Source organism: Ictalurus furcatus, chromosome 13, assembly GCF_023375685.1.
Source record: "Ictalurus furcatus strain D&B chromosome 13, Billie_1.0, whole genome shotgun sequence".
Taxonomy (NCBI): domain Eukaryota; kingdom Metazoa; phylum Chordata; class Actinopteri; order Siluriformes; family Ictaluridae; genus Ictalurus; species Ictalurus furcatus.
The window spans coordinates 24,123,450-24,149,056 of record NC_071267.1 but is presented as its reverse complement, the minus strand read 5'-3'; the positions used below and the strand labels follow the sequence as shown (position 1 = coordinate 24,149,056).

At 36.6% G+C, this 25,607-nt stretch overlaps 1 protein-coding gene across 6 annotated transcripts; it reads right to left on the bottom strand.

Moving 5' to 3' along the window:
• Positions 1-2,108: 2,108 nt before the first annotated feature.
• LOC128616910 (T-cell surface antigen CD2-like) lies at positions 2,109-24,168 on the bottom strand. 6 transcript variants are annotated; one of them, XM_053639781.1, is made up of 7 exons: positions 23,761-24,168; positions 16,437-16,550; positions 15,793-16,071; positions 15,300-15,542; positions 15,003-15,146; positions 6,365-6,660; positions 2,109-4,276 (listed from the first exon to the last, which is right to left on the bottom strand). In XM_053639781.1, the coding sequence occupies exons 2-6, from the start codon at positions 16,498-16,500 to the stop codon at positions 6,389-6,391; spliced, it is 1,002 nt and encodes a 333-aa protein (XP_053495756.1). In that variant the 5' UTR covers positions 16,501-16,550; positions 23,761-24,168; the 3' UTR covers positions 2,109-4,276; positions 6,365-6,388. The 6 variants fall into 6 exon arrangements, with proteins under 6 accessions (XP_053495756.1, XP_053495755.1, XP_053495753.1 ...); XM_053639780.1 differs by lacking the exon at positions 2,109-4,276 and adding an exon at positions 4,659-5,857; XM_053639778.1 differs by lacking the exon at positions 2,109-4,276 and having other exon boundaries at positions 4,659-6,660; positions 23,761-23,897; positions 23,969-24,167.
• Positions 24,169-25,607: the final 1,439 nt, after the last annotated feature.

Sequence of the window (25,607 nt, the reverse complement as noted above, 5' to 3'; positions counted from 1 at the left end):
TTTATCCAAAGCGCTTTATACTGTGTCTCATTCACCCATTCACACACACATTCACACACCAATGGTAGCAGAGCTGTCACGCAAGGCGCAAACTTGCCATCGGGAGCAACTTGAGGTTCAGTGTCTTGCCCAAGGACACTTCGGCATGTGGAGTCATGTAGGTCGGGAATCGAACCGCCAACCCTACGATTAGCGGACCTGCTCTACTACCTGAGCCACAGCCACCCAGTCTTCTAGTACTAGTTCCTAAAAAAATGGTGGACATAGATTCTGTGTGGATTACCAGAAGCTTACTCAGTCACAGAAAGTGATGCCTATCCGCTCCCTTCCATTGCAGAGATTCTAGACTCCCTTGCTGGGTCTGTAATTTTTTCTACCACTGATTTAAACAGTGGATACTTGAAGTAGCAATGTCTTTAGAGAGCAAACTCAAAACTGCCTTTACTGCCTCTGCAGGCCTCTATCATTTTAATGTGATGCCTTTTGGGCTTAAAAATGCCCCAGCCACATTCCAGAGGCTAATGGAGATGGTCTTAGGGGGTCTATGTGGTCAGTGCTGTCCGGTTTACTTGGATGATATTATCATCTATTCATCATCAGTGTCTCAACATTTCTTGGACCTTCAAAAAGCCAGAAAAAGGTGCAGTCCATACAGCCCTATCCAGTCCCTAAAAACCTCAAGGAAGTGCAAAGGTTCCTCGGCCTGTCTGGGTGGTAGCACCGCTTTCTGTCTGGATTCTCCAAGATCACAGAACACTTGAATGATTTGAAGAAGAAGGGGTGTCCTTTCCTCTGGTCTCTTAAGTGCCAGCATGCTTTTGATCAGCTTAAAGCATGTTTAACTTCACCTCCAGCTCTAGGCCATCCCAACCAAAATTTTCCATTCATGGTCTACACTGATGTGAGTGATACTGGCCTTGGAGCTGTTCTTGCACAGAAAATGGGGCCAGACTCTGACAAGGTAATAGCCTATGCCAGCCGAACACTAAATAAAGCTGAAGTAAACTTTTTACAACAGAAAAGGAGTGCCTTGCTGTGGTGTGGGTCCTAGAAAAAATGGCAATATTACTTCGAACAAAAATGGTTCACTGTGGTCACTGATCACTCAGCCTTACAGTGGGTCTTACCTTCCAACCACTGCTGGCTGTGCTCTAGTTTCTTCACAAAAAGAGATTGATGACCTCCTGTTCACTGCCGATCTCATTTGGGAAGAACACCACAAAGACCCTGAGATTGAAAACGTGATTAAAGCAATAGCATTAGGAGATAAAGAGGCTATGGAGAAATACATGTTTCTGAAAGATAAGTATAAACCTAGGTGACTGATCAACAAATTCACTACAGTATTTACATTCTAGCTTCACTTACTTTGAAGAATGCGTTAATTGTACCTTAAAATGTATGACTGCGTCTTATGTGGAGGATAATCGCCAAAAATGGGATGTGTATCTTCCAGAATTCAGGTTTGAGGTGAACTCTGCAGTACAGGAAACCACCGGTCTGACCCCTACAGAGCAATATTTGGGAAGGAAATTTCGGAGTCCTATGGACAAACTCCTTCAGGTGGATATTCCGGTGTCTCCAGATACTCTCCCCTTTGAGACTATCCACTGACTGAAACAGTTTCAAGCCAATATGGAAAGCAAGTCTTCAGCAACTTAGGAATTACAACAAGAACCGAAGGGACGTTTCTTTCAAATTTCAAGATCAAGCCTGGGTAAGAAGTTTTCCCTGGTCAAGTGCACTACATCACTTTACTGCCAAGCTGACTAAACAATGGAAGGATCCTTACAGAGTAGTAGGAAAACTGGGACCTGTGAACTATCAAGTTGTTTTGGAAAGCACCGGGGAAGATGTTTGGAATATTCCTGTGTGCAATTTAAAACCTTGCTACCCTACAGCGGAAGAAAAATAAAGAAAAACAAAAAAAATTCTGGAAATCTTTCTAGTCTCCTGGGACAACGATGATTTCCTTGGCTTTCAAGAGGATGTCAACCAAGGGCTGACTTCTCAAGGGGGGGGGGGGGGGGGGGGAGTGTCCGTTCCATTCTGTGGTGTTTCAATTAATGAAAAAAGAATTCAGAAGAATTATGCTGAGTTTTCTAGCTTAACGGAAGAGAAGAAAAAAAGATGAAGGGAAGGGTGTGGTTTTCAGAAGCAATAAAAAGAACAGGTGACTAGGTGAGAAGAAGCAGGACGTGGAAATGAGTGCCAGGTGAGAATGGCAGAACTGAGGGTGTTCGTTTGCCAGGGACCATGTGAATGCTCTTACTGTGGATTATAACCTTGTGTATGTTGACTCAGGAGGCTGGCGAACACTTCGGGAATATTTTGCCAAGGTATGTCTACATCAGTATGTCTACATCACCGCCACTGAAGTACTGCTATTAAAGTGAACTGTTTTTGTTTTTGTGAAGAATTATTTTGGGGTTAACTTTTTTTTTCACTACCTTTTGTGTGTGTGTGTGTGTGTGCGTGTGTGTGTGTGTGTGTGCAATTTTTCCTTTATGAATAGAGGCTTATTTCCTTATTAATATGTTTCGCATATTAGTCCCACATATGGGAACTTTTTATTTTGGTTATTTCATTTGCTATGAATAAGAAAAATAGATCTGTATTATCTTACGTTTATTGCATGAACTGGAAATAATAATGTTCCTTTATGAGAATTTTGAGTAGCCTACTGTTTTTTTGTTTTTTTTTTTTTTTTCCGCTGAGTGACGTCCAAATTATAAATTATAGGTGACGGTTATTTAGACCAATACGTAAGGTACCACGCTACAACGTAAACGTGTCAATGATGGAAGGAGTCTCACATTTTCCTGGCACGGGAGACGTTTACGCTTTACGTTTACGTTAATTCCATCTTAATGCCCATGGTTTTGGAATGGGATGCTCGGCAAGCACATATTGGGTTTAATAATCAGATGTCCACATACTTTTGACCATACATTTCTTTCCATGTTATTTTAATGAAGAATTTTGTAAACACAATTTGAAATGCTTGTTTGTTCATACACAAAATAAAACAGCTCAAAATATGTTTGATGAATCTAATTTTATATCATTAATGGCATTAAGGTAACGTAAACTGTTGTCATCATTCATTCATGTTTGTTTCGTATCCAGATCTTTATAAGGAAGGGATTTTATATAACTGGACCTTCACAAATTTTAATATTTCAATACCAGCTCATATACTCTTTAGTGCCGGACAAGAAAAAACTGATATAGACCAGTGCTTACATTTGAGAAATAACAATTAATCCTACGTATTATTGTTTATATGAAGCAATTCAGATTTCTTTCTGATGGAGCTGTATAGCAATATAGACACCAAGGACATGCTGAAGTAATGGAAAAAAAACCTGCTTAGCACATCCCTTGTTTCTTGTTAGTATGTTACACATCCTGTGTGGGTGGCCACAGGAAGTTCCTTGTCTTCAAAAAGTATCTTCAAATACATATGCTCTATTTGAATATGGTTTGCTGATGCTTTGAATGAACCTGATACAGCCACGACAGAAATGATAAATGTGATTTTTCTTACATGTTTCAAATCAAATGAAAATCCATAAAGAGCCCATAAAATCTAGAAAGGATGACAACGTGTCTTCTAATTATGAAAGGTCATCGACCGTTACCATACAACCAAACCATCAGAGCATAGCCTCGTAATCTAAATATTAAGAAATACATGAATAATAATCTTATTATTATCTATTTATATATAATATATATAACACTTTTCATTTTGGACTCAAAATCTTCACATAAAAAGATTCAATCTTTAAATAAAAAAATAAAAAACATTTGTGATAATGCACAATAAATACTTTATAAATCAGTAATGAATTAACTATAGATTGATGACACATTAATGGAAAAAACCAACCATATGCTGTGGAGGGGGGGTTTGGTGGTATGATTTGGGTTTATTAGCACCCTTAGAGTCAAGTATCACTGCCACTCAATACAAAGTTCATCTGAAAATGATACCATGTGAAATCATATGCTATGGCTTTCACAGACACCAGACTTTGACCACATTAAACACCTTATGAAAGGTTTTGGAGCAATGTTTTGGACACCATCATGAAAACACCAACTGACAGAGTATATTTTAGAATAATGGTGTTTATTGCTGCAGTACATTTCCAGTGACTTGTAGACTCTTCACAGAGGCGCATGGATGTGGTTGTGGTGTTTCTTGCTGGCCCATCACCGTACTAAGACACTTTTTTATGTTGTTTTTTTCTCTCAATTTCTCACCCATCTGTATATATGAGAATTATTACAAATAAGTTAACAAAGTTAATCAAGGATTATATTAAGATGGAGTTTAGGGGGTGATCTTCCACCGTGTGAGCTAGGAAGATGAGTGATACTCAGGACTATGAGCGAAGTGCTCAGGATGGGTGATAACATTTCCAGAGATATATCGCAGCTAAATCAGTCAGAGATATAAATGTCGTGAGCAGGACTTTGTGGAGCATCATCACAAATAAATTCAGTGCTGAACACAGGCACCCCTAAAAAAGCTGCAAATTTTGCCTCTGGTAAAAAGAAAGGCAGCAGGGCATCCAGCCCACAACACATTACAATAATTGAAATTGAAATCAATTTAAATTCAATTAAATTACAGACATGCCACAATATGGGTCCCACTTGTTTCATGAATTTATTTATATAATAAAGCCTATTGATTTCACAATGTCTTATCCAACAACCTTGTCTAATTTCCAGTTTTAGGGCCATGATGGCAAACGCAGTAGATCATAGTCTCACATTTAACCAATTCACAATGAATTCAGGGAAACAAAGTTATATATTATAGACGACATATGCACAAATTACAACAAAACAGACTCAATATAAGTAGAAAATCTACGAATGCACAAATACAATGTGTACAAATTGGAATTAAAATGGCTTTACTGACAAATCACTACTGTTACTAAAAAAAAACCTCAAAATAGTATTTGCATTCAAAATGGTGTATGCTTGTGAAAAAAAAAAAAAGACCTGTTGCAGCTTTGTATAGCTCCTCCACACAGGAAATGAGCAGATGATAAGAGCTGACTAGTTGCCATTCATTGGTACTCTTAAAACCGTGTGGTGTGGGAGCCATGTAAAGGCCAAGTAAGAATATTTATGTACGACCTGTCAATTCCGTATTAGTCATACTGTCCATAATGGAATAAATGACTGAATCAGTGGTCAGTTGAGTTGTAAAAGGTAAGATATGTAAATCCAGGCAAATTATATGATCTCTGTAAAATGTGAGGGTTTATCAAATAAAATAATACTAATAATCCATAAATAAAAAAAAAACAAAAAACAAAAAAAACAGCATAACAAACTGTAAAAAACAGATAATAGAAAGAAATTAACAAATGGTTATAAATATAGCAGGGGAAAATAATGAGCAATGCCATTAAAACTCTAATGATATTAGCTGGACTTTTAAATGATTAATAATATGCATCTGCTGGATATTGATCGTGTAAGTTATACACCTCTTTGTTGCATAGCATACATAACAAGCCAACATGTGACCTTAAAATCCAAATTGGCACAGAGTTATCTAGAAATGAATGGATATGTTAATCTACTGAGAGCTTTTTAAGCCAGTAAGACAATGTTAAAATCAATTTTAAAAGAAATAGATCTCCGTTGCAATGATGCTAAAAGAGGTGCAAGTTTCGTTCTTGCTCTCTTTCTTATTCTGTGTGTTGATACTCTGTTGTGGCTTTTGGCACTCAATAAACAAAGCAATGGTTTAGTCGAGACGTGAAAAAAACAACACCATGAGTTGCTGGATGCTGCAGTCTGAGAGCGGTAAAGTCTGTGGTTTCTAAAATAAAATAAAACATTTTTTAAATTTGATTTTGTTATATTTTTTGGGGTCAATTTTATCAAATTTAGACCCAAATGTACAACTTTTCCTACTAGAGCCAAATTCCCTATCCTACTTCTGGATTTCTGTTGGTTTTTTTTTTGTTTGTTTGTTTGTTTTTTTTCTTCTTCATTTAGTTTTATAAAATTCTTTTCATTCAGTTAATATTACCAGATAAACAGGTTGTAAGGCACTGCTTGTGTCTGTCTCTAATATAAATATATACATATATAAATCTGTGTATCATCTGTATAACTATGACAGCTGACTCAACTGTCTTTATTGTATAATGTTTAATGACGATGAATATTATATAAAGTACATGTATGTATGCATATATGTGAAGCAAACATGTGCAAGAAAAGTGCAGAAATGTTATGATTATTGTTTGTATATTAATTATAACTCTTATTTCCTTCATATATATTCATACATACAGATATGAAAATAATTCGATCATTTCACCTGACTGGTGTACTCGCTCCTCTATCACAACGGTGCTTCACGCTTTTTGACTTGTGCCTTTTTCCTAGGTTGGGGTAATGGTGGAGGGTTTTCCTCCTCGTCATCTATTGGAGGTGGAGGAGGTCGACCGCGTTGCTGGCTCCTGGGTTTAGGTTCGGTCTGACACGGGACGTCCTGGGCAGAAACATCATCATAGGGTTCTGGAGGTGCTGGCTGACCTCTTGCTGTCTGCTTTGATTTTTGTTGACCAGAAGACTGAGAGGCGTTGACATAGTTCAGTCTGAACTCTTCTTCATCTGGAAAAAGGAGATATGATTTATTATTATCATTATTATTATTATTATTATTATTATTACAAAACATATAGATCATTCATGAATTAAGTCATGGAAATTCAGATATGGCAGTTAAAATCTGATGATGCATTTATATTTGCATCAGTCTGTTTATTTCTATAAATTACTCAATACTAATTTATAAATGATCTTGTATCTTTATGTTAGTGTTTTCTGTACAATTTCAACATTTGTCATATATACATGTATGTCTTATATATATATATATAGATGTGTGTGTGTGTGTGTGTGTGTGTGTGTGTGTGTGTGTGTGTGTGTGTGTGTGTGTGTGTGTGTGTGTGAACAAGATTACATAACTACCTTGGGTTTGCTATTTTCATGATAATGATCAGAGCACTGGTATCACAATGACCAGATGACCTAACTCTTCCACTTATAGTGTCCACACGTGTAAAATATATAAGATGATATAACTATACCATAAGATGAACCACCCCAATGTTATATACAGCATTATCCTAATTTTTATTACTTCATTAAGGGGTGTTCCTCCCAGTCCAATATGGTGATTGTGTCAGATACAGCATGTCTCAGGCATTTCTATCTAAAATTTCTACATAAACAGGTCAAGAGCCATGTTTAAAATGTGTATTTACTTTTGGAAATCAAACTGTTTTATTAAAAAATATTGAATATAATATTTTATACCTGAAATGTTGCAAGTACTTCTAAGTTGTATTTTTTTTTCTATTTTACTTCTCTGATATACTTTGATGGCTGTTAAATTCAGTTGATTTTAGTGATTTTTTTTTTTTTTTTTTTTTTGAAAAGGGTCCATATGAATTTGCAGGTATTGAGTAATAAAAATCTGGATGTTTTTTTTTATTATTATTATTTTTGCATGAAAGGGTTCATTTCAAAGAAATCTAGCACACTTTTCACATCAAAAATAAAAACAGTGTTTTGGCACACTTCACCTACTTTAAACACCTGCTGAGTTGATATTTAAAAAAAAGAAAAAAGAAAAAAGAAAGCAAGCTTCTTTTTTTAAAGGAAGAGCTTCTAAAAAGTAGTTCAGAAGGCTTGGCTTAAAGTAGGCCAGTAACCTTTATTTTTATGACATACGTTACAAGTTATATGTGCAATAGTTTTTTTTATTATTATTTTATTTGATCTCTTACTTGTTCAAATAACCTGAAAATTTAGTTGAACCTGATAAAAAAAAAAAAACTAATATTATGAATATTATGCCATGACCTTTGAATGTTTAAGCCATAACCTCTGCAAGTGTATTATGTGGCTAAAAATTGTGTTACAGTTATGAGTTTGCATTGGCCTCCTGTCAGTCATTTTATGTACAGTGTAATCCACTAATATTGGCACCCTTGGTAAATATGAGCACAGAAGGCTGTGAAAATTTGTCTTTATTGTTTAACCTTTTGATCTTTTGTTGAAAATTGCCATTCCTCCGTACAGAATCTCTACAGATCCTTCAAATATCGAGGTCCATGCTTGATGGACTCTCCTTTTCAATTCACCCACAGGTTTTCTATGGGGTTAAAGTCAGGGGACTGGGATGGCCATGGCAGAACCTTGATTTTGTGGTCAGTAAATCGTTTGTGTGTTGATTTTGATGTACGTTTTGGATCATTGTCCTCCAGCTGTGATCCTTGGAGATTTTTTGGCCACTCGAACCATCCTTTTCACAGTGTGTTGAGACGATATAGACACACGTCCAATTCCAGGTTGATTCATAACATTTCCAGTTGACTGGAACTTCTTAATTATTGCGCTGATGGTGGAAATGTTCATTTTCAATGCTTGTGTGATTTTCTAACCATTAGCCACTAACCATTTTGTGAAGCTCAACAACCTTTTTCCGCACATCACAGCTATATTCCTTATTTTTACCCATTGTTATGAATGACTAAGGGAATTTGGCCTTGTGTTACCTCATATTTATACCCCTGTGAAACTTTAAGTCATGGTTGAACAATTTCCTGTTCCCAGTCACCCAGGTGAAAAAATGCTAAATGATAAATATCAATGGGAATATACAGGGGCATCTCAAAAAATTTGAATATCATGGAAAAGTTCATTTTTTCCCGTAATTTAATTCAAAAAGTGGAACTTTCATATATTCTAGATTCATTACACATAAAGTGAAATATTTAAAGGCTTTTTTGTTTTAATCTTGATGATTACGGCTTACAGCTTATGGAAATAAAAAGTCCAGTATCTCGAAATATTTGAATAGAGAATTTATAATACAGAAATGTTGACCTTCTGAACAGTATGTTCATTTATGCAGTCAATACTTGGTCGTGGTTTTAATCCTTTTGCATGTATTACTGCATCAATGCGGCGTGGCATGGAGGCGATCAGCCTGTGGCACTGCTGAGGTGTTCTGGAAGCCCAGGTTGCTTTGATAGCGGCCTTCAGCTCGTCTGAATTGTCGGCTCTGGTGTCTCTCATAGATTCTCTATGGGGTTCAGGTCAGGTGAGTTGTCTGGCCAATAAAGCACAGTAATACCATGGTCTGTAAACCAGTTACTAATAGTTTTGGCACTGTGGGAAAAGTAAATCAGCATCTCCATAAAGCTTGTCAGCAGATGGAAGCATGAAGTTCTCTAAAATCTCCTGGTAGACGCTGCATCGACTCTCGACTTGAGAAAACACAGTGGACCAACACCAGCAGATGACATGGCAACCCAAATCATCACTGACTGTGGAAACTTCACACTGGACTTCAAGCAACTTGGATTCTGTTCCTCTCCACTCTTCCTCCAGACTCTGGGACCTTGATTTCCAAATGAAATGCAACATTTACTTTCATCTTCCCCGTGATTGTGGTTGTGTGTGCTGAACCAGACCGAGAGATTAAAGCCTCAGGAAACCTTTGCAGGTGCTTTGAGTTAATTATCTGATTAGAGCTCTTCTCAGGTCGACATTTCTGTATTATAAATACTTTATTCTAATATTTTGAGAGACTGGATTTTTTATTTCCATGAGCTGTAAGCCACAATCATCGAGATTAAAATAAAAAAAGGCTTGAAATATTTCACTTTATGTGTAATGAATCTAGAATATATGAAAGTTCTACTTTTTGAATTAAATTATGGCGATTAAAAAAAAAAAAAAAAAAAAAAAAAAAACTTTTTTTCCACAATATTCGATTTTTTTTTAGATGCACCTGTACTTCAAATATATTTTTCTCATATGAATGCATAGGGGTGCAAATAATTGTTGCACACCTATATTTAACAAAGGTGTTTTTCGGGGATAAACCTATGTTGTGTTTGCAATCGTTTGATTTCCACGAGAGCAGCGTATGTTTGTGCATTTTTTGAACAAAAGATTAAAAGTTTAAACAATAAAGACAATTTTTCACAGCCTTCTTTTCTCATATTTACCAAGTGTGGAGGGCACTGTACCATGTGTCTAATATTAGTGGTGGGCACTGTACCATGTGTCTAATATTAGTGGTGGGCACTGTACCATGTGTCCATAATTCAAGGCCCGCATGCCAAATATAACCCACTTCATCATTTAATTTGGCCTGTGGAAAAGAAAAAAAAAAAAAAAAAAAAACTATAGAAAATACAGACTATAGACTGGGAAAAAAGACCACAGACTAGAGTTGACCTATAGTATCTACTCAACATTTTTACACAGTCTAGAATATCAGATCTGTAGCACATGAGAATGGGTTCACATCTAAGACTGCTGAAATGCTGGATAAAATCATCGCCTGTGTACTGTGTTTGATGTAACTCACACTCGCATCTAAAAGCGATTCACAAACATGTAAGTTGTTGTCAGTGGCGTAAACAGGATCAGAAAGAATACAAAATAAAATGACTGTTTTTCAATCTGTACAGTGATATTTATGAATTAGTTATTTATTCATTTAAGGCACACTCAATCATGAACCAATCTTGCCATATTAATAATGTTCCTATGAAATAGAATTATGACAGTTGCACTGAAAATGATTCAATCTTAGTAACTGGGAAACTTAAAGCATATCCTATCAATCCTGATCTACTTCGTTTTTCCTCTCTGATCTAGAGATACAGTTGTGCTCATAAGTTTACATACGCCTTACAGAATCTGCAAAATGTTCATAATAAAAAAAACAAACAAGAACGATCATTAAAATTGCATTTAGTTTTTATTTATGTATTTATTTATTTATTTATTTATTTATTTATTACTGCCCTAAATAAACAATTTCACATAACAGATGTTTACATATAGTCCATAAGGCAGAATAATATCTGAATTAACACAAATGAACCAGCTTGAAAGTTTAGCCCCAGAGTGTAAGGCTGGGGCCAAGATGTCTGAACCCGCAGAGAACTGCTCTCTGAGAACTAAGGACTCCTACGAGAATTAACACTCAATTTCTCACCCACAGTATTAGCGTCTCCATCTGAGATAGCAAATCATGCTGAGTGAAAACTGGACGATCACACGTCACTACATTCACTGTTTTCTTCTTCCTCTCTCTCCACACCCTTCTTTCTCTCTATGTTGAGATCACCTAAAACTTACCCAAGGTCTATATGCATTATGTAAAATGTTTAATGTTGTCATGAAGTTAACTATACATGTTTACTACCATTCAAAAGGTCTCAAAGCGTCTGGAAAATATGGTTTCATTCCCTCAGCAGTAGTTCAAATCACAATTGAAAAGATCTACATAAAAATATTGCAGGTATTATTATATTATATTATATTATATTATTATATTAAGGTACATCCTTCCACAGACATCAAAGCAATCACAAATGCCAACTGGCCTCCTGAATAGTGGGCCCAAATTCCAATTCTAATCACAAACAACACCATTTGGTGGACTTCCAGAGTATCTGGCTATTTAGGGAAGAGCTGTCCAAAGATTCAGGGCATCTGTAGACAGATCTCCCTCACAGTTGCTGTGTGTAGTTTCTCTACCATTACATTACATTTATTCATTTAGCAGACACTTTTATCCAAAGAGACTTACAAATGAGGAAATCCAAGCAAACTCTACCAGGTATGCAAGATTGAACTTGATTAGCAATGTTGAATATGATTATTTCTTCTTATTATTATTATTAGTAGTAGTATTGGATTTGGATATGTTCCTACCTAGTTAAATGAATAATTACACTTGATTATATTCTGAATTATTCTGAAATTATTGTCTCTAGTAGATTACGTTAAGTCCTTGATACAGCAAATGTGCGACCAGGTTAGTACAGGCTAAAATCCAGGTTTAGGTGGAGCATTGGGGCACGCCAACTGAGAATTTAGAGTCCAGGCCAACAACTTGGCATTAGTTAAGTGTACTTAGACAGTAGAGGCTAAAAGGGAATTTATGTTTAGAACATTATAGTGTTGATCTGCCAGTCGAAATTGGGTGACCCTTAACCTCTGATTATTGTAATATTATTCTAGTTAAGTGTACATGGTAAACCATGGCATGATTATACAAAGCTACTATTATAGAGAAGTAAAATCGGTCAACTTGTTCAGATAGTAGTGGTCATGACCGCTGACTAAAGATGATGTTATTCTAATTAAGTGTGTACAGTGTGTACTTTTTAGAAAAGGGCGAGTATGGGAGGCCATCTAAATAGTATTAGTCATAAGTATTAGGTAATTAGTACTACCTCTGTCTAACGACCAAGACTGGCAAGTTTGTGACCGTGAGATCTGTGTACGCGGCTAGCGATGGAATCTGAATGAACGAGCACAATCTAAAGTATGGAATTAACTAGAATTAATCAAATGTAAAAGATGAAAGGTATTTACAAACCCGTGATCTATAAAGAACTAGAAAATAAATACAACATTGAGGTTTTTACAATTGGAGTACAATTAATTTAAGAGAGACTCAAACAGAAGTGGAATAACAAATGTAATAATCCAAATGTATCCACATCGATTCGAAAATACAGAAACACGCAGGAATCCTTCTACAACATTATTGGATACCGTCGTTGGACTAGTGAGTGGACCTTACAAACGACTGTTTGTGAGAGTTGTTCATGAGTTCCTTGTTTGTCCTGAGCAGTTAAACTACCCACTGTTCTACAGAAAATTTCTCAAGGTCCTTCACATTCTTTGCTTTTCCAGCATCTTCTGCATATTTGACCCCTATATTCTTAAATGATTAACATTTTGCAGATTCTGCAAGGGGTATGTAGATTTACGAGCACAACTGTACTATCTGAGAAGTAGCTTTCAAACAGAAATAGAAAACAAGTATGATCCCAAATGGTTAATCCTCTTTCTCATCATAGCAGCTGATTGCTAATGCAATGTGATTAAACAAAGGAATGCATTCATAACTAAAACCTAATAAATATAATAAATGTTATAACTTAAAAGAACATCCATTTATAGTTTCTATTAGCTATTCTTTTTCCTAGAAATGTCCAATTATATGTTCACAGCCTGTGGTTATTGATGTACATCAACAGTGTGTTATATAAGTTATAACTATAGGCAAAGGGATGTAAGAATGAATAGTAGTTTTACGCCTTTGCCAGTCTGTAACAAGGGAGCAGTTTTAAATATCAAATTTGACCAAATTTGAGAGGGGAGTAGTGAAAAAAAGTTCATTTTAAACAAAATCCAAGATGGTCAACAGGAAGTACACTTGAATTTCAGATGTTGGTGTGGGTTCACTTCAGCATACCCCAGAGAATTATAGGGAAAATGAACTGTGAATTTAGCACAAATTCTTCAAATGATATAAGGAAAAAACGTAAGTTGTTACAGTTCTTGACCACAAGGATGCACAGTCACGAAACTCCTGAAGTGCATTAAGGACATGGTCCTGAAGATACGGATCAAGTTTCGTGATGATACATAGATGCATTACTGAGATATACCCTCACTTCCTGTTTTTTTGCATTTGCCGGCACGTTACAGGCGAACAGTTTTGAATATCATACTTATTTTGATAAGTTTTTGTTTCAGGACAGTTCTCAAGATGATGTGCGCCAAATTTGGTGAAAATTGGTCAAAATGTATAGGAGGAGTAGCAAAAATGGCAGTTAGATGTACAGTAAGCATTTTTAGCATGTTATTATAACCTTTGACCAGTAGTTGCTGCTGTCACGAAATTTTCTGCATAGGCTCAGGTCATGGTCCTGAAGATAAATACCAAGTTTTGTGTCAGTGCACAAAGTTATTGCTTTGATACAGCCTCACTCCCATTTGTCGGCTTCGCTGTCAGAATCGATGGCCCATTAAGGACAAACAGTTTGGCGTATTTACAGCTAATTTGAGGCTTGCTCTGAAGATGAGGTATGCCAAATTTGGTGATTATTGGACAAAATTTGTAGGAAGACTAGCAAAGTTTTTGAAAAATTCAAGATGGCAGAAAATCGAATTAGGCAAACATTTATGCCATGTGGTGCATTGAACTTGTTGTGAAAATCCAGGGGTGCCTGGCTTTTACATTTTGGATGTACGGTTCAAAAGGTGCTGTGCAGAAAAGCAACTCGGAACAAAAAACACTGCAACTCTTAAGGAGGATGGACTACAACCGCAGAAGAGTGATTTTGAAAAGAAAGACAAGGCAACGTTTGTTGACCTCAATCATCAACAAGCTGTTTTCACCTGAAGAACTGCCTCTCAGTGGAAGTTTTTTCTGTTTCATGCATTCTGTGTAAACTTTATATGCATATTCACACCAACTCACACCAACAACCATGGCACAGTCAAAGTCACCTTAAAATATTTCCCCAGTCTGATGTTTGATGTGAACATAACTGAATCTCTTGGCTTGTGTCTGCATGATTTGCCACATGATTGTCTAAATGGATAGCTGCATGAATGAGCAGGTGTATAGGTCTTCCTACTAAATTGTATAGTGAGCATATATCTAAATAACAAAGTAAAGATAATGTCCAAATTAAATAAAAAGCCTACACGATTGTTGAAAGAGATGTCATGACAATCCTTGCTAAGGCTAACCCTACTGACCACTCTAGTAAATGGGAGTGGACTTTTGTGTATTTGTGTTTAGAATGGTGGGATTTCAAAGAGTAGAAATATTGTTCTAATGTTGTTGATTTTCACCTGTTTGACTGCTACAGAACTAATTTTGACAAATTTGGATGGAGCATGTCTAATGCACTTTTAAAATGGGATGTTTGGACGAGACACCTGATTTGATGTTTTAAGGCTTGCTTTAGACTGCATGACCCAAAGAGAATACCTGGAAATTTTGTTTTATGTTTTCATTTAGGAAGGTGTATAATCTTTCATTTGAAACATGTTCCAATAAAAATCATTATAGGAAATAATAATCATTTCACAAAATCTAAGACGGAACTTACCTCGTTGTTGTTTATCTTTGCGTCTACAGGAACGACAGGCAAGGGTCACCAGCACAATTATCAATAACAGAACAAGACCTCCTCCACCAGCTAAGAGGCCCACCATGAACCAAAAGTCAAAGCCAAAGAGTGTACGCTTGAAACCTGGGCAAAGTTCCAAATAATTATCTTTTATTAAATAATTAAATAAGAATTATACATTAATAAGATTGTAAAGCATACTTACAGATTATAATATAATCAAATCAAGAGATAAATATTTAAGTTTCAAAATTAAAGTGCACCAAAAATACTTACATGCTGCTTCTACTGTATCACTTGTGTTTTTATGAACTGGATTCTGGACAGTACATGTATACTTTGAGTTATCCTTCTCTGCATTTATTGAGAAGTTAAATACATTCTTATTTAATTCTTTCCCATTTTTGTGCCAGCTGTAAGATATAGCTGATCTTTGATCTTTGTCAACTTCAACATCACATCTCAAGTCAACTTTCTCATCCTGACATGTAATATTCACTCTTGGCTTTGGGACTTTTGCTGGTAAATATGGAAGGACAGCATCATGAGTATATTCATGCAGTATTCAGCATTATGAATTATTTCAGATTTATTCATATTTTAAATACAAAATATTAAGCATTATGTTAAAATTAAAGAATATTGTTTTGGAGATATGGTGTAAGATATCTAAATTTGTCATGAGAATAAGTGTAAATTTTCATCACATCCATTAAAAGAGAGAAATATATTTGCAGTAAAATAGCATTTATAATTCCAAATATCTTACCATAAACACAGACGATTTCTGAGTATGATTTTATGTTGGTGCCATTCACATCAAATACCTCAACACCGTATGTCCCAGAATCACTCAGTTTCACATGTTGGAACTCCAGGGAATCCTTTTTGACGATCCCTGGTCCCTCTTGTTTCCTATTCCTTTTGGGGACTACCACTTTATTGTCTTTTTTTATAGTGAATCGATCATCATCCTTAAGCAGCCTGTCAGTCAGTTTAAAGGTGAGACTGTCCCCTTCTAATATATTTTTCTGACATGTGCTACAGTCTGTGAATAAAAATTGTACAGACATTTTAAAGCCATAATGAAATTCCCAATGTAATGTTTAATATATGCCACACAGACACACAAAAATATTTCTTATGACTTCTAGAAACTAGAAACAATTAGTACTGTCTGGAAACAATCATCACAATCTTAATTACAGCCTAAAAATAACATGAAAAAAAACATGATGCTAACTAACTATTTAAAAAAAAAATCTCTCTGCGTCACAATACAAATTTGCATACGGAAAATGTTGTAGTCATATCTAATTCAAATTAAAAACAAACTGGTGCAGAAAGACTAATCAGGTATGGTGATTAACTAAAACATTAAAATGATTCTTTAATCAGAAAACCTTGACCTACCTGTTAAGGTAAATAGAGTCAGGAAACAGAGGAATAAGACTATAACACTGCCCTTGGTGTTCATTGTTCTTCTAAAATGTTCCACTGACAAATGGAGGAAATGGTTTCAGTTTCCTGTGTTGAATTGGAGGTGTGTTAATGCAAAGAGCAGCACAGTTGCATTTTATGTTCTAAAAGCAGATGTGCACAATGCTGACACACAAAAAAAAGCAAAAAACATTCCAGAATGTCTCCAACAAACTTGCCTTACTATATATAACAATCAGGCAAAAAAAAAAAAAAAATGATAGTGTGTTGCAACAGTGATTCTATTTTTAACCATTAAGGTGGACTCAGCTTACAATAAAAGTTTACAACGAGAAAATAGAAATACTTCCGCATCTGAATGCAAAATGGCACCGTCCTGGCACTTTTCATTAGGAAATATGTAACGTTATCAAGGCTTTAAAATAGCAGATGTGAGAGGTTTGAAATGATTAATCAATTACTGCTCTTCAAAGCACAACCACATGTGGTTGCTACCAAACTGACAAACCAACAGCAAAGACAATGCATTTCTACAATGAAATAGGGGTCTAAAGGGACCCAGCAAATTATTCCATATATTATAATCAGAAAGGTTGAATGATACAGACTTTCTAGATGTTTTATTTATTTCATTTAACCTTTCTGGTCTGACTAGTAAATTGCCAACATGGCTTGTTAAAAAAAAAAATAATAATAATCAAAAAGAAAAGATGAAGATGAACACCAAATGGTTAAAGATGCATGGACAGAAGTATGAACATTTTTTCTCGTTGCTTAAAGTTCAAAATCAACGGATCTCATCTTCAGAGTCTGTGTCGCTAGTCAAGAGTGCTAATGTGAAGCACCACTATGAAACTCTTCGAATTAACCTACCCAAATTCAGTTCTGGGGGCAAATAAAACAAACAGACCCCCAGAGTGCTAGTCTGTTCTCTCACAGCTAAAAAGAGCATGCAAATGAATGCTTGTTAAGGTTAGCATGGATTTAGCTAAACATAAAAAGCCATTCAGGGATGCAGGGAAGATAACGTATGGGAGAAATTGCTGATACAATGGATGGAAAACAAAAAAGATGATGAATATACAGGGCGTCCCAAAAGTCTCCATGCATAGAGGAATTTATATATATTTTTCCAGATAACGTTTAAGCATGCCTCTAACAAAAAAAAAAAAAAGTATTGAAATCATTCTCATGGCTGGCTCAGGAAGCTGTGGCATATCACCACAAGTGTTAATACAAGTTCATTATCATGTTTACAAAGAAATGCCAATCATGTAGAGGATGTGTTGTAAATAAAGTTACACTTTGTTATATGTATATTATATATACACATGTATATATAAACAGTTTGCTCATGCTGATTTGTAATGGCTAACTGTTGTCATTCAGCCATGTTAGTTGCTTATCAGGTATTTTGCATCACCCTTAGGTGAAATGCCTCCCCCTCTTGGGAGCACACGCTTATATCACTACATCAACACAAGGTTGCAAAAGCAATCATGGTTCTGAATCAGTTTAAAACGGAAATGTATCTTTTCACCATCATGTTTTCTATCCAATTGTGAGCAATGTTGTTTTGTCTGCAGTGAACATAATAATGTATATGGATTGGTTTATTCAAGCTACTCTCACATATTCAGTGAGCTAAACCATCTCAGTGTCAGTGTTTTATTGGTAGTGTTTTCTACCACTCTTAAAGTACTCTCTAGTTTGTGATTACATCCATGAAACTTACACACATGACTTATTTTAGTCCTAAATGCAGGCATTTTATAGCTGGGTAACCAGACAAATAGTTTGGGTTGGCATCCCAAATATTCCCCTCTCAAATTTGGCTTGATTGCTGTTAAATCCATGATGTTAGTCATCAATATATCGGTCATCATCAACGCATGATCAATAATAAATTATAATGCATTCGATTTAACTCATCGCTCTTTTAATTAGAATAATGCACTGTTAGAAACACTTTATTTGTAAGGGTACAGGCAATCTGTATTTGCTGTCGTTTCCTACCACAGACCACCTAACCCTCATTACGATGTAAAATATCAGGCAACACAGCATGCGCTCATCTCAGTGCAATTTACAGTATTTCAGTAATACACTTACCATCCACTTTATTAGGAACACCCGCTCATTCTTGCAATTATCCACTCAATCATTTAGGTGGCAGTGGCACGGTGCACAAAATCATGCAGATACAGCTTCAGTTAATGTTCACCGCAAACATCCCCAGGAGGGAAAATGTAATCTCAGTGACTTACAGTGCCATGCAGGCTGGTTTGAGTATTACAGAAACTGCTGATCTCTTGTGATTTTCACATGGAGCAGTGCCAGGGTTCACACAGAATAAATGAAATGAAATGGAAAAACAAAAAACAGTCAGTGAGCAGCAGTTCTGCAGATGGAAACTGTCATGGTGATGAGAGAGGATGGCCAGAATGACCAGAGCTGACAGGGAGTCTACAGTAACACAAATAACCACTCGTTACAACCGTGGTGAGCAGAAAAGCATGCCAGAATGCACAACATGCTAACCCTTGAGGCGGATGGGCTACAACAGCAGAAGACCACATCGGATTCCACTCCTGTCAGATACCATTTACCATTTTTAACATTTTCATAGAGATGCATACACACATGATCATGTGATCAGTATTCCTTGCACAGAGTATGCTGCCCCCTGAATTTTGCATTTTACTTACTCAGTTTCTATATTTATATCCTATTTGTGTATTTTTGATAGACATACATAGCTCTGCAGAGCTGATTCGCTTTGTGTGAGTTTTTTTGTTTGTTTGTTTGTTTTAAAGACATTTCCTGCCAGTGTCTAATAACACATGATAGTACTTTATAAATAAACCTCTCTGGTCATATCGCCAGTGCCCTCTAGTGGTCGTTTTTCTCACAATTATTCACACAACTGAATTAAAACTCAAATCAGTTCCATGTAAACACCTTAACATATTTTCATGTACTAATCTTAAAAATCCATGTAAATCCCTATTTCACTGTAGAAATTCATTGTGTGGTGTTGCGGGCAAAGAGAAAGTGCTAAATAGAAAACAACGACTACGCCACGCTGGGAAATTTACCCAGGGAATATTTTCTAAATCTGAATAGCATCCCAACATTTCAAAAGTGGTTTGTTTCACTAGAGAAAGACAGTAGACGTAGACATACAGTAGGAAAATATACATTTTTATTCATTTACAACCAACAAGATAACAATTCATTTATCCAAGACACCAACCATGAAAACAAGTCACGGGCGGTCGCACTATGGGTGATTCTCATTTCTTATTTGTGCATCCTCGTTTCCTTTCCTTGCATCTTAGCTCCACCCCCTTAGGATGTGAGGGAAGGATGCAAGGATGAGATACGAGGAGAGAGGAATTGAAGCAAGTTAAATGGAATATCCTCACTCACTCAAGCGTCACTTCAAAGCGACATTAATTAATGAAGACTGTGCTCAGCTGGATGACCTCACTGTGCTTCAGGGATCTACCGTTATGTTGTTGGAGCTTGGTTAAGAACAACATTCTTACTAAAGCAAAATGCACTGATATTATGTGAAATGTCTGGGTTATTCAACAATGAATTAATAACCAATACATAGTTTGGCACGTTTTGTTAAGCTTTGCATATCCAAACATGCAAGGATCAATTAATTACAATACTCATCGTAAGCATATAATTATTTAATTATATTTCACACAAAATTCCATCACATCATCAAAGGACTTTTTGTTTGAGATTATGGCAGATGTAAAGGAGGAGGGGAATTTACACGTGCATATTAATATCGTTAATATGTCTTGGTTTGTGTTTTTGTGTCTATATAAGTCATGAGTTGTTTTGTATTGTACAGTGATCTACTTGAGAAGATGGATCTGAAGAGAATTCTGACACCAAGTCAGATTGCTAAGAAATGGGACAATCTGAAAGGTAAATAAAAATTAAGTCATGTATTCATTTCATTTGGTGCATATTTTAGGTGCTTTTACTGTTTGAAACCTGTTTCTGGCTGTTCAAGAGGCTTAATCATCTATTCTTTTATTTTAGGAGCTCTGCAGTCCTCCTGCAGGAACAGGGACAGACAGTGGAGAGGACACAGCAGACACGTGGCCATGGTTTTCTGCCGTGCATGAGGCTATTAGGGGGATTTTGAGCCTCCCACCCTGATAGACTGTGTGACGCAGAAGTCACGACATGTGCAGCTGTGGCCGTAGACACGAGCTTATCACGCCCTGCAGCTGTTAGCCAGGCGAGTGTGGAGGAAGAGGGGGAGGGCTCGTCTGTCTGGCACAAACAGCCTCATGCAGGAGGACGAGCCATCCTCTTCATCTTGTCCCCCACCTCCTAAGAGGAGAAGAAGCAGCAGGGTGCTGGATTTTCTGGAGACTGAGGCAGAGAAAGATGAGGAACGATTTTGTGCCACGCACGAACTAATGACTGCTACCAGCAACATGTTCCATGACCTCTTTTTACAACTGATTAAAAAGATTTAAACATGATCCTGAAGCGTCCTTTTTGCTCTGAAATTGTTTGGTGTGACTTGATATTCCTTATTAGATGTTTTTATGCCAAACACACTTGTCACATGTGTACAATTCAGGACAGTGGAGGAAGTTAATAAGATGTTATATTTATTATCAAACTGGTTAAACTACTCCCAAAAGGATGCCCAGAAGTATGTAGGGGTTTGATTTGAGTGTTCTCAGTATAGCAAACATTTACAGATCCGGTCACATACACGACATACATGATTTTACTGCTGTTGAGTCTTAAATTTGAAATTATTTTGGATCGGGATTCATGTAATGTATGCAGTCAAAACATTTAAAATAATATTCATTATTTAAACTACACACAGTGCTACTGTGGGAAGAGTTTGGAATATATTATAGAACAAAATATTTAGCAATTGTAAAAACCTACAACATTGTGCCTAGAAACAGATTACCATCTTAAGCCACACTAGAAACATTTTTACACTGATCAACAGTTTAAAATTAGAACCGTTTCAGTTCTTATAACACTATGTAGATGTATCCATGTATAACACGTATTTTAACGTAAGTCTGCATTGAAACTGAAATGTGACTACATGAATTCGGCTACATTATTCTAACAGAATGAACATATTTACACATACTTATGTGTTGAAAATGTGGGTACAGCAAATAGTGTAAAGCATGGAGCTAGAGGCATGGAGAAGAAGATCATTTAATCTCCGTATTCTAAACATAATCGCATTATGGGGAAAAACAAATATCTGGATGAAATTACAAATAATCATGGTCGGGTAACTCCACAGGATAAACCTGCAGAGCTGAGAGTTTGCCTGCAAGTCTGTCTCACCAGGCATTCCTACTTCGGTTCCCTCTCACTGGACAGGGTGGAGGCAAAGCATTGTCATGAACAGCTTCAGTGGCTTCAACGATTTCTCCTGTTGTCAGGCAGATATTGTGGAGAACGTCACAAGCCATGATGACTGTTGGGGCAAAGTTGTGGTCTACCTCAAGAGACTTGAACAGCAGGCACCTCCAGTGTGCCTTCATCATACCAAAGTCCTTGGCATGGTGGTGGTTGAAGCAGATGTGTACCCTCGATTGGACTGGCTCCTGGTAAGGAGTAATGATGGCCACAGGATGGATGATGCAGTGGTAGCTAACAGCCACAGTGAAGTATCCTGGTAGAGGATACAGAGCCTCTCTGTAGATCCTGCTGTTCTTCAGGACTCTATGGGATATCCAGGTTCTGTCCATGATACCAAAGATGTTAAGGAATCTGCCCTTCCCATCACATACTGCCAGGTAATCCAGCTGAGCACAGTCATCATTAATTGGTGTCGCTTTGAAGCGACAATTGAGAAAGAGCGGATATTCAGTCTGGGTTCTTCTCGATACTCAAATGGATGCTTCCTCGTTTCCTTGCTCCTCCGTCCTCCAGCCCGTGACCCGGAAATCGATTGACTTCAACCATTTTGAAGGACATATCACTTTAATTGCACCGTGAGGAGGCGAGGAACGAGGAGTGAGGAAGCTTCCAGAGAAGCTAGGAGCGAGGATACACAGGTGTATCCTATAAGGAAGTGTTTCCTGTTGAAAAACCTGACGCACATATTAATTCCCCTCCTCCTTTACACGTGCCACAATCTCAACCAAAAAGTCCTTTGATGATGTGATGGAATTTTGTGTGAAATATAATTAAATAATAATATGCTTACAGTGAGCATTGTAATTAATTGATCCTTGGATGTTTGGATATGCAAAGCTGCACAAAAGATGTGATCATTGATGTATCGGTTATTAATTCATTGTTGAATAACCCAGACATTTCACATACTATCGGTGCATTTTGCTTTATTAAGAACGCTGTTATTACCCAAGCTCCGACAACATAACTACACATCAAAAAAATAAGCATTACGGCAGATCCCTGAAGCGCAGTCCGGTAATCCAGCTGAGCACAGTCAACATTAATTGACTTCGCTTTGAAATAACGCTCACATCTCATCCTTGCATCCTTCTCTCACATCCTAAGCGGGTAAAGCTAAGATGCAAGGAAAGGAAACGAGGGTGCACAAATAAGAAATGAGAAGCACCTTTTGACTTGCTTCAATTTCTCTCACTCTCCTCACATCTCATCCTTGCATACTTCCCTCACATCCTGAAGAGGCGGCGCTAAGATGCAATGAAAGGAGGATGAACAAATAAGAAATGAGAAGCACATAAGGAATCAGCCCCACTCAAACGTGCACACACACCAGCTGGATACTGAAATCATAACACGGTACACGTGAATAGGAAACCACCACCAAAGGATCCAGCCCCTGCCTTATTGGCCGCTCCGCTCCTGGAAAACAAGCTTATGCAATGTGTTCTGAAATGTTACACAATGCCAACAGAATCAAGGGCAACATACAGTACATAACCAACACAGACTGCATCGAGGTCACTTCCATACATATAATCATTTCCCAAAAGAAAATTAGAAGAAGAAGAAGAAGAAGAAGAAGAAGAAGAAGCATAATAATAAGCATAATAATAATAATAAAATAATTATTATAATAATAAGTATAATAATAAGCATAATAATAATAATAAAATAATAATAAGAACAACGAGCATAATAATAATAATAATAATAATAATAATAATAATAATAATAATAATAAACTAAAATACACAGAAACAATAGAATAGAACTTAAAAAAATAAAATAAATAAAATAAATAAATAAATAATAAGAAGAAGAGGAATTAACAAATATGACAATAACACCATACCATGTCCGTACAGGATTATAATATATGGAAAGACGACTGGAATCCACAGAACAACTCAAAACAAAGCTCAAACGCAGCAGTGTCTCTGGATAAACGCATTTCCCATTAATCCTGATGACAATACATGTCCAGTCCGTCTAAAACAAACACAATACCATTTACACAAAACTCCACTGACATCTAAAGACGCATAAATCATTGTACCTACCGGAAATGCACGAGTCCAAGAGAGAAACACACGCACATAAGGGGACCATATGTCATCTTTCCCCCTGACATGTCCTCTTTTTCGGGATTCGGCTTTAGTTTCGTTATGATGTGTTGATGCTCTAATACTGCATCATGTGTGCACATACGTGCATTGCTTTAACCCCTCTCTGTAAGTCCCGCCTACTCACACACCGATTGGTCGATTATAAAAGGCTTGCAGCAACTATTGGCTGAATTCCTGCCTTTCAACGATTAGCCATTGGCAGAGTGAAACCAATTATGTTTATATATATTTACATGATGCTAATAGTGTGTCTTTTTTCAATAAAAAAAAGGTGTCCTCTTTTTTGGAAAACCATAATATCTAACCACAAAACCAGTACGGAGGGCAAGCACAAGACTCGTCCAGTCCAGTCCAGACAAATAGGGGAGACCGGGGATGGTAGTAACACTTTTTGTTTGAGCATCAGTAACTCAGTGGTTGTTCGTGTACCCATATTTGTGTGCAACAAATAAAACTTACTTGGAGTAAATTGATGTTAATTGATGACTTTATCCAAATGAATATGTTTGTTGACAAACAAGAAGATGAGAGACAAATAAATGCAGACAATGAGAAACAAAACTGAGACAAAAAAAACAGAAAAGAGAGACAAAAAACATATAAAGCTACATGAAAGAAGAGAAAAAAATACAGTAGAAAGGCGAGACAAGAGAACAGGCATCATGCATGGGAGGAACAACAAGAGAGCAGACAAATTAGGGAGACAAGAAGAAGAGAGAGGGTAATAACCAGTAAAGACAACTAGTCTTTTTTGTTTATGCAGTGTGTTCAAAATGCAATAAATGCAGAATCCATAGGTACTGGTGAGATATCCGCTAATCGATTCATAAAATAATTTTACTGTTTTGAAAATTAATCTCTGGGTCGATGAGGTGGGGGGCCAAGTTGGCTTTCTCAGGGGGCTTAGCCCGTTATCTCTTCCAATCCTAGCAATGCCCCTGCCCAGAACTGACAACATACACAATTCTTTTGACCTTGAGTTTGCAAAGTGTTCCATGTAAACAATACAGAAATTCTCATGATCAGAGGTGTCAGAATCCTCTTGATCACTTGCAGAAGTGGGTAGAGTAGCTCATTTTTCTTTTACTCCAGTACAACTAAAATTACTTATAGAAATATTTACTCAAGTAACAGTAAAAGTAATAATGTTAATAATAATAATTAATAAAGTATCCAATGAGAAGATTACTAGAGTAGCAAGTTACTAGTTACCTCAGATCTGATTGAAATGAAGGGAAAATCCTGAATCTCAGACTACATAGAGAACTGTAAATCCCTACCTCTTCTTGAAAGTCTGTTCTGTTTATATAATATAAAACCTGGGATCAAGATGTAGCAGTATATCCCAGTCCTGTGATGGGTACAATAACACACAACCTGCCATTCTCAACACAAAATCTCACACACGCACCGCAAAAAACAAACATTTTCCCAACAGTTGACTGTCTTTATTTTCACGACATGTTAACAACACAAGCTTGTCAGCATCTGCATTTAAACAAGAGAACAGGGAACAAAAGAACAGACTATTAAACAGAGCACAAGAGAAAGTGTGTGTAGAGAGAGAGTGAGT